This window comes from Haplochromis burtoni, unplaced genomic scaffold, assembly GCF_018398535.1.
Source record: "Haplochromis burtoni strain Fernald_Lab_line unplaced genomic scaffold, NCSU_Asbu1 Contig_721, whole genome shotgun sequence".
NCBI classification, from domain to species: domain Eukaryota; kingdom Metazoa; phylum Chordata; class Actinopteri; order Cichliformes; family Cichlidae; genus Haplochromis; species Haplochromis burtoni.
In genome coordinates, this window is record NW_024583082.1 from 64,048 (window position 1) to 78,194 (window position 14,147).

General features: G+C 37.7%; 2 protein-coding genes across 2 annotated transcripts in view; one reads left to right on the top strand and one right to left on the bottom strand.

The window, feature by feature from the left end:
• Positions 1–1,506: 1,506 nt before the first annotated feature.
• LOC121812667 (secretory phospholipase A2 receptor-like) lies at positions 1,507–4,601 on the bottom strand. The gene is made up of 6 exons (XM_042215453.1): positions 4,211–4,601; positions 4,016–4,058; positions 2,838–3,005; positions 2,475–2,708; positions 2,177–2,276; positions 1,507–1,841 (listed from the first exon to the last, which is right to left on the bottom strand). Exons 2-6 carry the CDS (start codon positions 4,047–4,049, stop codon positions 1,547–1,549), a joined length of 831 nt encoding a protein of 276 aa, XP_042071387.1. The 5' UTR covers positions 4,050–4,058; positions 4,211–4,601; the 3' UTR covers positions 1,507–1,546.
• A 3,101-nt stretch (positions 4,602–7,702) lies between these two features.
• Positions 7,703–14,147, top strand: part of si:dkey-183c6.8 (protein O-GlcNAcase) — a 23,220-nt gene continuing 16,775 nt past the window's right edge. Inside the window, exons 1-2 of the mRNA XM_005950080.2 lie at positions 7,703–7,923; positions 10,791–10,842. Of these exons, the coding sequence (XP_005950142.1) occupies positions 7,884–7,923; positions 10,791–10,842 (92 nt within the window). The 5' untranslated portion in view covers positions 7,703–7,883. The remainder of the gene's footprint in view (positions 7,924–10,790; positions 10,843–14,147) is intronic.

A 14,147-nucleotide genomic window follows, 5' to 3' on the forward strand; every position in this document is an offset into this window, starting at 1 on the left:
AAAAAAAAAATGAAGCAGAGGCAGTGGGACCAGTTTACAAAATTTGTTATATTCTCTTTGAGAACAGTTTAGACAATATTTTTCTGAAATGTCTGTGTAACTTAGAATGACACAGTTATCATCCAACAAATCTGTTATGAATATAATCTTTTTGTTTAAACCAGTCGCTCTTGAAAATTGATTTTTGATTAAGTGTTATTACCCTATTATTCCATAAGGTTGAATTATGGGGAGAAGTTGTGGGTAAATCTCATTTTGCAAAATGCAAAGTCTGTTTTGGAAAGTTTGATCGGAATTTTATTTACCTCAAAATCACATTTCAAAATAAACTCTAATCCTCCTATTTTGTTAAACAAGGATCATGGGATGTGGAACTACGTAGAGTCTGGCTGTGGCAGACAAGATTTTAACCATTTAATTCTAAGGGTACCAACCATAAATTCAAATTCTGGAGTTTTGATACCACCTTTATTGTATTCCTTCACAAGCTGAGATCTTTCAATGTAATGGGTTTTATTCCTCCACAAAAATTTGAAAATAACTGTGTTAGCCTTATTAGTGCTTTTAGAGGAGATATATAGAGAGTGACAAGGATAAATCAATTCTGAGATGCCTTCAGCTTTAGATAGGATGCCAAAAATAGCGAGGTCTCTGGTTAACCAGTGGCTAAGTGATTTCTTCATCTCCATGATACAGTTAGAAATATTAGTGTCTTCTCTGCTAATTAGTTATTTTTTTTAGATATTATCAGCCCTATATATTTAACTTTAGATTCAACTCTAACCAAAGCTATTGAGGAGTCAGAGAATTGGGAGTAGTTCACAGTTTTTGATACGGAGAGATAAACCAGAAGCTTTAGAGAAAATTTAGTTTTCTCTACCACGTATTTATCTATCAAAACAATAGATGTATCATCTGCGAATTGACTTATTTTGAAGTCTTTATTAAAAATTTATATTCCTTCTATGTCGTTAGAACTTTTGATTAATAGTGAGTTGCCAATATTAAAAGCTTAGGGGAAACAGGACATACTTGGCAAATTCCGTGTTGCACCTTGAATCCATTCCTGGATTCAAGGTGCATTACTTAACAATATTTTAGCTCCCTTGAATCCATTCCTGGATTCAAGCCGCATTACTTAACAATATTTTAGCTCCCTTGAATCCAGGAATGGATTCAAGGGAGCTAAAATATTGTTAAGTAATGCAACTGCTTCACTTAGGCTACAAGCAGAGCCGTCCCCAACCCCCAGGTCCTGGACCAGTACCTGTCTGTGAATCATTTGGTACCGGGCAAGAGTTGAGGCTTGAGTTTGGAATTTATGGTTTTCAGGGTATTTATCGTTTTTGTATTTTTATATAGTTTATATTGTTAACTTGGTTTCCCTGGGCCTAAATCTTCTTTTTTTGGGTAGCGGTACTGGTTTTATTTTATTGTATTTATCCAAGACACCTTAAAGTAGTGTGTGTGAGAGATAAAATTTCAGTAGTGTGTGTGAGAGCGTTTCAGTAATAATGTCCCTTACAGCACCTCATAGTAAACTGCCTTAACTCAAAAATGAATATCTATTCAGTATATGAGAGTAGAAATTGGATCTATTACTTGTAGTAAAACAGATGGATGGAAAGTTGTTAGAGCACAATTCATCCGACCATCGTCCTGAGTCACTGAAATCTGCAGCAACACACTGCTCATTTCCAGAGTCTGGTTGCCCAGTGGACCAGTATTGAAACAGAGAGTCAGTCCCATCAGACCACACCTTTTGCCGATACAGACCGATCCACACAAAAACTCCATTTGCTAGGACCGCGATCTTCTGATTTTCTGTCTGATTTCTTATACTGCAGGGAGAAGAGTTGGATTTTTAAAGCAGAAGTAAAACAACCGATACTTCAACATGCAACGCATTTTCCAATATATTATTAGAACTTATTTAAATTATTTTAAAATAAAGTGCATTTAATGGCTCTTTCGAGATTTGGTGTCAACCAGCAACAAACAGGGGAACAGCAGTCTTACATATAACAAACACCTTTTTGTGTAGTATATTTTCATTATTTTCTATTACCTTAAAAAATAAAAAACAAAAAAGACTAAAACAAAAGTAGGCAACCAACTAATCAGCTAATGGCCCTGACATAATAAACAGAAAAGTCTTCTTTAGTGGATACTATACCTGGCTAGATCAACGTAATTATTCCTGCAGAAACTCTGAGCATCAGTCCAATTTACAGTACTGTTAACCTTAACAAAGGATGCTTCACCATTTATTGTACCTGCAAATATACAGAAATAATGAACCAGTAGACTGATAGGTTGGACTTGCCGATTATATATTTTCAATAAAATGTGTGTGGAGTTCAGGAAATGAAAAGGGAGACCTAATAGTAGATTTATGATGTAGACTGAGTAGGTCAAAATGTTTGAGGAGAAATATTTGACACATTGTTAATTCTTACTCCATGTAAACTCACCATTATAGCACACAAAGGAGTAGTTATTGCCACAATAACGATCATCCCATTCACCATTGTATGGACTCCCACTTAAAAGTGCCACACAGTACTGTTGCTGTCCATTAAGATTGTTGGGCGAACCAGGATACCAGTTTCTAAATGCTGCCTCTCCCACACCATAGAAGCTGCTGTCATTTAGGGACCATCTCCAACTGTTCTGCAGGTCATCATGGAGACCTATCCATGCCTTACCTGTTTAAAAAGATGCAGTTTTCTGTTTTCTGTATTCCTTTAAGGTTTCTCAAGAATTTTATTATTGTGAATGTATATATTTTTACAGTTTGTTATGTATTATTTTTACTTCAAATATTAAACACTCACCTGTGTTTGGTGCAATGCTTGTGACAGCATAAAGATCAGCTGTGTTTTCTATGGTTGCCAGGTCAGTGAAGACATTTCTGCAGTGACTCTGTGCATCTGTCCATGTCTTTGAGGTGCTCACAAAGTAGTACTGACGAGTCTGACAAAAGGCAACACTAACCAGTGCTCCTGAAATAAGGCATTATTAAATTATGTAGCATTATGAATTGTGTAGAATTTATATGTTATTTAACAAAATGATATAAAAGGGAATATGAATCAGATATATTATTAGAAATATTGCTTCATGGTTTCACAAAGTGTCTTAATCAATGATATGATTTTTGATTTTCACCATAAATCTATATCATGAAAATACCTCCTTCAATACCGTGTCATTGACTTTACTTTTACATACCTGTGTTATATAACATTAATGAATGCTGCACCTAACCTAGACTAAACAGCACTGAATTTAAAATCTAAAACTGAGACAATTTGTCCTCTGCAAGCTGAGCTAGAGCTAGCTTCAGTTTCAGGCTCATAAAAACCATTGAACAGGCTTACATAACTGTGGGGAAGTATGCGTCAGACAGTATTCGGAACTGATTGAAATCTGTATTGTATTTGAATTAATTTAGTTAGTTTAGTTAGTTAGTTTATGTCATAGTTTTAAGAAAAATCTAAAATTATGACTACAGCAACAAATCCAGATGTCCTCTAGAGCAGCGGTACCCAACGTGTTTTACAACATGGACTGATTTATGTCTGACAATACTTTCATGGACCGACCTTTAAGGTGTCGTGTCTAAATAAAACATTAATAAATAAAACCAGTACCGGTATAAAAAAAACGAACATAACATACGGGAAAGACCCAGGGAAACCAATTTTACGATAGAAACGATAAAAAAAAAGATTAAAAACCCTGAAAACCATAAATTTCACACCTGAGCCTCAACGCACAACCCAAGCCACAGCCTGGTACCAAACAACTCACGGACCAGTATCAGTCCGTGGCCCAGTGGTTGAGGACTGCTGCTCAAGAATACATTTACGACTGATGGATACAGCTTTTTTTTTTCAAGCTGACCACTCTGTTGCAGTTACATGTTATCTAGAAACACATGTATGTAGGTAGGATTAAAGGAAGACTTTTGACCTGTAATGATTTTTTAAATAGAAAAAAAAGCACCAACCTGTGAACACCAGGATGATCAGTCTATAATCCATAAGTCCAAACTATGAAAAAAGTCATAATGTTAAACTGTTTAATGTAAAATAAATATATCTTTGCTACTATAAATATAACATATGTGTGGATGTGCAGATATGGAAACAGATCCTTAGAAAACATTCCAGTTAAATATGTTAGATATATAAATTGTTCTTACCGATTCTTAGAAAAAAATACTCCAAGTGCCCCTTAGGATTCATTGAGCATGACAATGTCAGAGTTTATTAGTGCTTAACTTCTGCTGTGACTGTTTAAAGATCATCCTTGTGGGTGTAGCTAAGACTAAAGGAAGTAAAACAGATTCTTCTGTGACAAATCATTTGACAAAACTATCAGGAAGTAAAATCTAAACTTAACTTGAATCTGATAGCAGCAACATGTCTCAACAAAGTTTGCGTGTGAGCAACTAAAACCTGAAAAATTAGGTGATACCAAAAAAAAGCAGGAAGAACATTTTGCAACGAAGCAGGATAATTGGCAACAGGTCAGAAACATGACTGGGTATAAAAAGAGCATATTAGAAATGTAGCGAAGGAAAGATGCCATCCACAAATGCAGGTTAAAGCTTTATCATTCTGGAAAAAAAAGCCAAAATTGAGGCAAAGTTGAAAACTGCTCTGTGGTCAGACAAATAAAAATTTAAAAACATAGACTCCACATTCTCTGGACTAAAGAGGAGAGTCCATTCAGCTGTTTCAGCTTTTTATCTGTGCTCAGTTCAAAAGCCTGCACGTCTGATTATATGGCAGATTCAGGGCAGATTAGCTGCTTGTTGACATTCTCAGGAAACCTTGTTAACTGAGCTACTGTGGCTGTATGTCAAAGACTATATTATAAGACAGCTCTATAAGAAAAAATATTCAGGACAAGTACAACAACCTGGTTGTACAGCAGAAACTACAGAATATAGACGAGATTAGGAAAAGTCTGCTGCCACAGCAGGCTATATTCACAAAAGCAAAATAAAAAAAGCTGGAGTGAAAGAAAGTTTTTTTTTGCTTGGCCCTAAAAAACTTAGGAACATGGTGTTTAACCAGATGCTTACTCTAAATTGCATTACCTTGGCCTCCAGTAACACTGTGAGGAATGTTGGGGTCATTTTTGACCAAGATATATAATTCAGTGTGCATATTAAACAAATACTGTACGTAGGACTGCTTCTTTGTATTTGCACAATATCTCAAAAAATTAGAAACGTGTTGTATCATTCTGGTGCTGAAAAATGAATTCATTAGTTATTTATTAGTTCTAGACTGGACTAACTACCCACTATTATCCAGTTGTTCTCAAAACTCCCTGAAATATCTTTGGGTGACCGCAAAATGCTGCAGTGAGTACTGTCAAGTCATGTCTCTGTGATTTTTCATGGGCATTCTGGCAATATTTTTCTTCAGGATAAATATTTTTTTAATATACAACGTGCAGAATGGTGACGTGCAGGAACTTCAGTGGAAGGAACTGCTTAAAAAAGGATTACAGCTTATGTGGGGAAAAAAGCTTATTCTCTTAGTATTGCATTGACCATTTTTTAAACCGAGGGCAGTTTTATAGTCAATCCTGATTACCTAAACTCAAGATCTTGGCTCAAAAAAAATCTGTAATCTATAATTGATTGGTAATAATTAAATGTCAACCTGCCAACATTTCACCTCGTCACCTGCTCCTTTTAGTGTTTTGAGTGCTGTTCTTTAAGGAAATAAAGCATTTGCTGGGGTTTTCCCCAGTTGCATAACTCCTCACTCCTCATAACATTTCTTTTACTTTGCCAGCTAGACATATTTACTAATTAAAACAACACAATTTGCTCAGTCACAATATTCATATCGGTTTGACGTATGTATTTTTGTATTTATAGTTTATAAACTGATGCGACGCGATAAACGTGTCTAACGTTGTGTGTTACTAGGAACAAACCCTCATGTTATATATTTTCTCTTTTGGACACCATATTGATCAAAGCAACTGCATAAATAAAATAAATTATGTATTTTATATGGAAAATTACAAACACATAATATATACTGAAATATCTTAAATAAACCGACTTACCGACTGGCATGTTTGTACTTGTTTTGTTAACACAGCTGCAGCTTAAGTGAACATACCTGGCAACTATCTGGGCAAACAACATTCTTTAGCATAAAAAGTAGCTGTCCTGACAAATTATGGTTATCTTAGTGTATTCATACCTTGACAGTTTTTTTTTTTAATCAGATGTTAACATTATGCTTACTGGTACAGTGCAGGGTTTGAAGATGAGCCAGGAGACATTCAGGCCAAACAGGGAATTCATTTCCTTATGACGCATGCAAAATTAGCCTGGTAAAGGGGCATATGCTTCATCTATTTAGCAGCAAAGAATGCAATGAAGATGTTCAAACTGCCAAGTAGTAAGTACACGTGCACCTGCCATAAAAATAAGGAATAATAATAATAATAACACTGAGAAAAAGTCATTAACTTTGCATATACAGTAACTCCATAGTACTTCTCTATTCTTATTCCTGCTATGGGAGCAGCACTGGTGTAATTAAATGTATTTCCAGCAAGAGGTGCTCTAAGTCAAATGTATATACTAGCCCATTTATTCACAGTATAAGCATCATACAAAACAATTTAGAAACATACTGCAGTACCAATATCACGATAGTTTTCACAGCAATTTCCACACTTTTCAAGCATCTGTAGAGCAGTTAAACATCGAATATGCCACCACACCCACACGCTTAGTAAGTCAGTAATCCAGGAAGTATTGTGCATGAGAAAAGTACCACATGCGACGAATGTAACTGTGGATGACTATTAGGTTGGTCATTAAGTTATCCACAAACACACACACACACACCTCATTCCCCTTTCTTATCAAGGGGCCATTGCGCCTGTGCGCCCGAAGACTGGAAGAGACGGCTGGGAGATGCTGCCTTCAGTGTTTCGGGAAATTTGTACACCCATTTATCCAGAGGGAGCAGAAGTACACAAATTCTGAACTTAAGTAGAAGTACAGGTACTTGTGTTAAAAAAAATACTCAGGTTCCGAAATGAACTCAAAGTAAGAAAGTAAAGGTAGCTCCTTTAAGAAAATTCCTGCCATCTTTTTTATGCAAAGTTAACTGAACCTTCTGATACATTAATGCAATAATAAAATAATAGATTGAAAATACTAACTTTATCTTAGTCTGAATTTTAATTCCAATGAATGCACTCAGCTTGAACTGGGTAGTAGAACAGAAAAGGAAGAATGATTAAAAATATATCTCTATTTTACGTTGCCTACATTGTAAATGGTGACCTTTGCCTCTAAACATAATCACGTCTCACAATAATTTCTATTGAGCGCTCCAGTAGATTTTCTTAGTGTACAGGCTGTGAGCAGATGACCTGTGATACTGCTGCTGCTGAGGTTCACAGTTCTTTGTGGATTTACACACCTACATTTAACAGATATTTAATGACTTGTCCTGGCTGATTTCCATCATCTTCATTCTCTTGTATTGTCAGTAAAATATCGTGTGTTTTTTTTTTGTTTTTTTTTTAACCTATACCCACCTCTTTAACGGGATCATTTAAATTGTTAGTGGGCTGTATGTTGTGTTAACATTTTTCTGAAATTACTCGGCACTTTGCTGGTAAAAAAAAGTACGAGGTTCGCTTGAGCACCTGAACGCAGCACGGGAGCATCAGCGCTGTGTAGAAAAGGAAAAGAGGAGGAGGTGGAAGCAGATCGAGAAGAGGCATGAATACTATCCCCGGGATCTAAGCTGACAGGATAGGCAGAGCATCTTGTCTGCCCTCGCTCCTTAGGGGCCGACTGGAAGCGGAGGGAGGCCAGAATGGAGGAGAAGAAGCAGTTCCTTTGTGGGGTGGTGGAAGGTAAGAGCGCTCGACTTCCAGATCGACCTGTCAGATCATGTGATTTTTTTTTCCCTCGGGGGGCTGCTTTTAAACAGACCACCATTTGACCTATATTCACAACCGAACGTTTTTCTTTACCTACTCGAGACGTGTGTGAGGGGCGTGTGTTTAAGAAAACGGGCCTAGGTCGGATGAAAAGGGTTTTTAAAAAGATCTAGTGGTGATCAGTCAGGCTTGAAGTGGGGATGAAAAAGCAAGCAATGAAAAACGTTCAATACGGTCTTCATTGTGTTTCCTTAGGCTCCAACCTAAGGAAACACAACGGAAAAAAAAAAATAAATAAAAAAAAAAATATATATATATATATATATATATATATATATATATATATATATATATATATTTATACACATATAATGATGGTAGTGTTAACAGGATAATGAAAGAAATCAACAAAGAAGAGAAGAGCTGGAATGACACAAGCTACGAGGATACTGCAAAAGGACAGTGGGAATGGTGACACACATGTCCCATCATTATATTCCATAACCACCACACTCACACAGAGCCAGTAAATTATGACATGGTATGAAATGAGTAGAACCAGAGCCAGAAAGAAGAACAGCTGTGAAAGGTGAAGTCCACAGTGGTTCCAGTCACATTAAGAATAAGAGTGCAGTCCTCACAAACGGCAAAGTGACTGCCCAGAAGAAACTCCCAGTCTGCTGGTAGACAAGCAGACGTTCAACATTATAGGGTCATTGGTACATGACATCAAATATTTCAAAAACCTAGTTAGCAGCTTGCTTTGAAGATACTACTTGACCACATGCATTATCTGCACGGTAATGCTCCTCTAGTACATGTGCAGACAACGCAGAGACCATTTCTAAATGATACCAAGTATCATTTCTACAGCATTGTGTGAAGAGGAAACGTTCGTGTTCAACATAGAAGCCAATGACAAACTATGTGTACTGACAGACATTTATGTGATTATTTTTAATCGTCAGGGTGTAATTACTGAAAAGAAATTGACAACCTATAATAAAAAGTTGTCTCAAGTGTTTCTTTTTAATTATTCCCTGCAAAACGGCATTAATTTATTTTGTTTTTTCTGTGTCACTTTTCATGCAGTAGCTTTGATATCACGCTTCAACAGTTTATTTTGTCTTTAATAGTATCACCACTCACCAGTCACTTTATTAGCTATGTCTTGCTAGTACTGGGTTGAACTGAATTAATTGTTCATGGCATGGATTCAACAAAGTGCTGGAAACAATCCCCAGACATTTTGGTCCATATTGACATGACAGAATCGTACGGTGGCTGTGGATTTGTTGGGAGATTGAGATCTGATGGCTGTGGAGGCTGTTTGAGTACAATGAACTCATTGTTGTTTCCAAGAAGCCAGTTAGAGATGATTTGAGCTTTTTGACATGGCGTGTTATCCTGCTGGAAGCAGTCATCAGCAGATGGGTACACTGTGGTCATAAAGGGATGGACATGGTCATCAATAACTCTCAGACAATCTGTGATATTTAAATGATGCTCAATTGGTAAGAGGTGGCCCAAAATGTGCCAGAAAAATATCCTCCACTCCATTACACCCCACAAGTAGCTTGAACTGTGGATCCATGTGCTCATGTTTTCTATACCAAATTCTGACTCTACCAGATGAATATAACAGACTCATCAGACCAGGAAACATTTTTCCAATTTTCTTTGGAATTTGGTGACCCTGTGGAAACTATAGACTCAGTTTCCTGTTTCAGTTGTCAGGTGTAGCACCTGGTGTGGTCTTCTGCTGCTGTAGCATATCTGCTTGAATGTTTGCTGTGTGTTCAGAGATGCGCTTCTGCACACCTTGGCTGTAATGAGTGATTTGAGTTAACTCCAAAAATATACAGTTCACAAGAATATAAAACAGGGAGCTGAACTGCTTTCATGTTTTTGCTCAGGGAATTTTTTTAAATGGTCACTGATTAAAATTTTAAATTGTTGCAGATTCATTTTATGTGAGTTGATTCATTGTTTCTGCACTTTTTGGTCTGTCCACCGTCTCAGCTTTATAACTCTATGAATTTCTACCAAAGTGGTGCTGCACACACATTACTTATTCCTGTACATGCTCAATCCTGTGGTGGCATCCAGCAGAGGTAGTAATTGGGTTTGGCTTGGTGGGCAGCTTTACACAGGACACATATGCAGACATGCCATACCCATGCACACCAATATAAAACCAATTCCCCAAAGGTATTTAGCAGGAGAAAGCAGTCAAAATTGTAAGTCTATCTAATTTAATTTTTACTCTGACCCATTTACTGTACACAGACACTCGCACATACACACACATTGCAGACTTATTCAAAACACAAAGGAGGAAGAGGGACACTGGAGATGCTCCCATTTCTAAGAATAGAAGCTGTGATGGAGAGTGTAGTTGGAAATGAATTATGGCTGTGCCAAACGCAGCAGGCATGTGACCACATAAGCATGGGAAGATCTTGAAACATTTTGTGTAGCTGTACTTTACAGAAATGCAGCTGCTAACGGTGTCCAGTAATTCTCTGATTTGTGAATAAACGCTGCATTAATTAGGAGTTAAATGCCACACATATATGTGTATCAAACAATATTGTTAACCAACAAGCACATTATTTTAAATTGCAATTGCATGCGCTGAAAGGTTATAGTCAAAGACCTTTTCCTTTTGTGTATAAATGTGAGACTGCAGTGTAAATTTCATGTTTACTGTTGAATCATGTGATAACAAGTGAGGAAGTCATTGAAGATCTCATTTGAGTGTGCATTAACACAATCATCTTTTCATCCAAGTGATTCAGTTATCTGCGTGCACTCAGTTCTGTATTTTTCCTCATCAGGTTTTTATGGGAGGCCTTGGTCTATGGATCAGAGGAAAGTACTCTTCCAGTGGTAAGTCTCCCAACACTTCATCAAGATATTCGTGCTTTTTCTGCATCCCTGCTTTCCCTCTTTTGTATGCACAGTCTGTGAGCACAGGTGAGCATGCATATGTCTTCTAACCCTGGTCAGACGGGATGTTTCTGTGTCGCTGATCTTCTTTTCCCCAAAACAGTGTGGGCTCAGGAGCTGCTGACTTGATGCCTTTAGGCTGAAACCAGATCCAAACCTCTATTTCAGTGCCAAGCACAGCTTCAGAGAGAAATTACTGAGGCAGAATGATTCCATAGCAAAGGACAGCTTCATCCTCAGTGCTCAGCTATGGGTGACAGGAGGGGAAAGGAGAGGCAGACACTACATCTTGTTATAGTGGAAGGATTAAGAAAGAGGTTCAAAACATCTTCTTTTACCATCTTTGATGTTTAAACTTATTTTGCAAAGTTTTTACTCGGGTGCAATGCATTTCCAACGGTGCAGTGGGAAATTTATCAAAGGTCAAGTTATTAAAATTATAATATCATATAATTAAAGTGCCCCATTATTCAAGGGATACCTTTTATGCTCCTCTTTATTTCCTGTCATACACATCAGTGTATGTCTAGTAATCCACAGAAGCACAGAAGCCCCACCTACCTTTTATTCAAACCTTTTCTTTGAAAGAGGCAGCCAATCAGAAGAAGGTTTGCTGAGAGAGGGGACGGATATTATTACAAGATGAGCTAAATGGGAAATGGATGAGCTGATGGGCTGCACCAAGGCCCAGCATAAGTTAAATAAAGGTTAAATTTAGTCTAAGAATTAGAAATTCAAGCTTGAAATGAGCAGGTTAGCTCCCCTTTAAGTGTCTGCACATAAACTATTATCTGCTGAGCATGAAGCTCTGCAATGAAGAAGCTTTCAAGGACCATCACACTCTTCAGGTGGTTGGAGTGATACAGTGCAGTCCCAGCATGACAACAACTTAAAAACGGAAGACAAATGCTGTTTAAGCCAGATAAAATCAACGTTCTGGGTAATCAAATGTTCTTAAGAGTAAGGCTGCTATCAGAGGCAGGAATCTAATTTAAAGGCAACACTGTTGGGGTTCAAATCTTGACTAAACGAAGGCAAAAATAGCTCCTTATTGAGTGGGCCACAGCACTTTTCATTAACAGTTTGATCAGCTCACAAAGAGAGACAAGCTCTTTCAGCATGAATCACCTCCCAGTGATTTTCATGACGGCAGAGGCAGAATACTAATAGACTATTTTTCAGCACACATTCAAAGCGGCATTTTCTTGTCCATTCAGGAAGTAGCCATCAGGAACACAACAATAAAGCAACAACAGCGAGTTAAATACAAACGACTGCACTAATTAACAATGAGGCAATCCCTTTTTATGTATGTTCACATTTGCCCACCTCATAAGACTGATTAAATCTTGATGTTAAGTACAAGCGGAGCAGCATAAATCCCTGTTGGGAGCTGTGACACAGTTGTGTTGCTCAGCAGCCAATAGTCACAGCCGTCTGCATCCCCAGAGAGGGTAGGTCCCCCTGCTTCTCTTCTTTCCACTGCCATTGAATGATATATGCGCATGATATATTTCCAGTTTTTTTTTAAGGCTCGTTGTTTGTGCTTGTTATTGTGATTTAGAAGGTTTTGGATTGTGAAAAAGAAAAAAAGACCTGATCAGCAGTTTTGTAAGTTGCTCAAATCTATCTATAAACTTGCACTGCATTGGGAGGATGCAGAAAACTGGGTAACGAGGCAGTGGATGCTTTATAAAGAGAATTAATTTATTTGACAAAACTTCTGCGTAGCTGCAGCTGAGTGTGTGGGCTCCAGGTTTATTTATAGACAAGCTTTTTTAGACTCCAGTGTGGGGTGCAGGCAAAAATCATACGCTGAATGTTGCGTAAGATTGGCCGTGGATGCGTGTACAGTATGTAATTGTGTGTGTGACTGTGTGTTTGAGGGAGGTAGGATGCAGCTTTGTGGAGGCGACTTACCATCTGTGCAGGAAGTGAAGCAGAGAGATCGAGAGCACAGCACACCTACAAAATGACAAGAAAGACAAGAGCCGGTCCATGTACAGAGACAAAGCAGTGTTCATGTTTGTATATTTGTGCGTGTATGAATGATGTTGGTATTGTTTCCCTCTTAGTACTATGCTCTATTTATAATTCAGGAGGTCATTTCCTGTAACTGAGACAGCCTTGGAGACTCTCGATCGATATTGTGGATCTATTTTCTTGCAGCCAGATCCACTTTTTTTGTTTGTTTTTTTCCCCTCCTGTCTTCGCTCTTAGCGCCAATTCTGTCTCTATCACTCTGTCTCGCTCCATGGGTTGGATGTTGAATGATATGTACGCTTACACAGAGCAAGTCCAGCACGATATGTTGAAGTGAAGAAATAATGCAGAAATACACCAAAGCAGCTGATTTTGCAGAGTGTGATTTCCTAATGACGTCATCCATTCTTTTCTGCTGGCAGACACACCTGCCTACGGTAATCTGCACAATTTGTGAAGATAGCTACAAATTCCACATTGGTCTGTTCTTGCCTCATTGTTTTGTCATTGTCCTCCAGCTTCCTTTTCTTTTTTCTACACGATACCGTCCCTTCTTTCTTTGTCCTCTAGCATATCTTTGCTGGGGCCTTGATTCAGATTATTTCACTATTATTAGTTTGGGCAATTGATATATTCTGAACCATTTATCCGGTAACTTGTCATAAACTTTACTAGGATGTTTTTGTTTGAGGTTGTCTTTTCTGTGCCCAGTGCAAACATTCAAGTCACAAATTACTAGATTGCTGCTACTTTTCTTGAATTGTTTAAATTGTATGCAATACCTAAAATCATGCACAGAAACCCAAGTCCTGCCTCACCCCTGAAACTTCTGCCTGAGCTCAACCTCTAGCTTCAAAATATATAAGATGAGTAAAGTGACTAACAGTTAAATATACAAAATATTTATGGTGGTTTAATCCATATTCAGGCATTTAGAAGTATGGATTCATGAACTGCACCAGAAAGCAGTGACTCTAATTCATACCTACGTGTGAGCTACTCCCTGTCATGGTCCTGGGTCATGTGACCCAGTATTCTGAGTTTCTTGATGATTTTGTTATTCCTTTCAGTCTAGTTTCATTTCAGTTTATCTAGTTACATTCTGTCATGCCTAGGTTACAGTTTTAATTCATGATCTATCAAGCTCCCCATTTGTCTCATCCCTGTGTGAAGTTTTCTGTGTTAAGTCTTCGTGTGTTTATCTGTCACGTTTCATGTCCAAGTTTTCTTTGTTTGTCAAGTTCGAGTCATGTCTGGGTCTC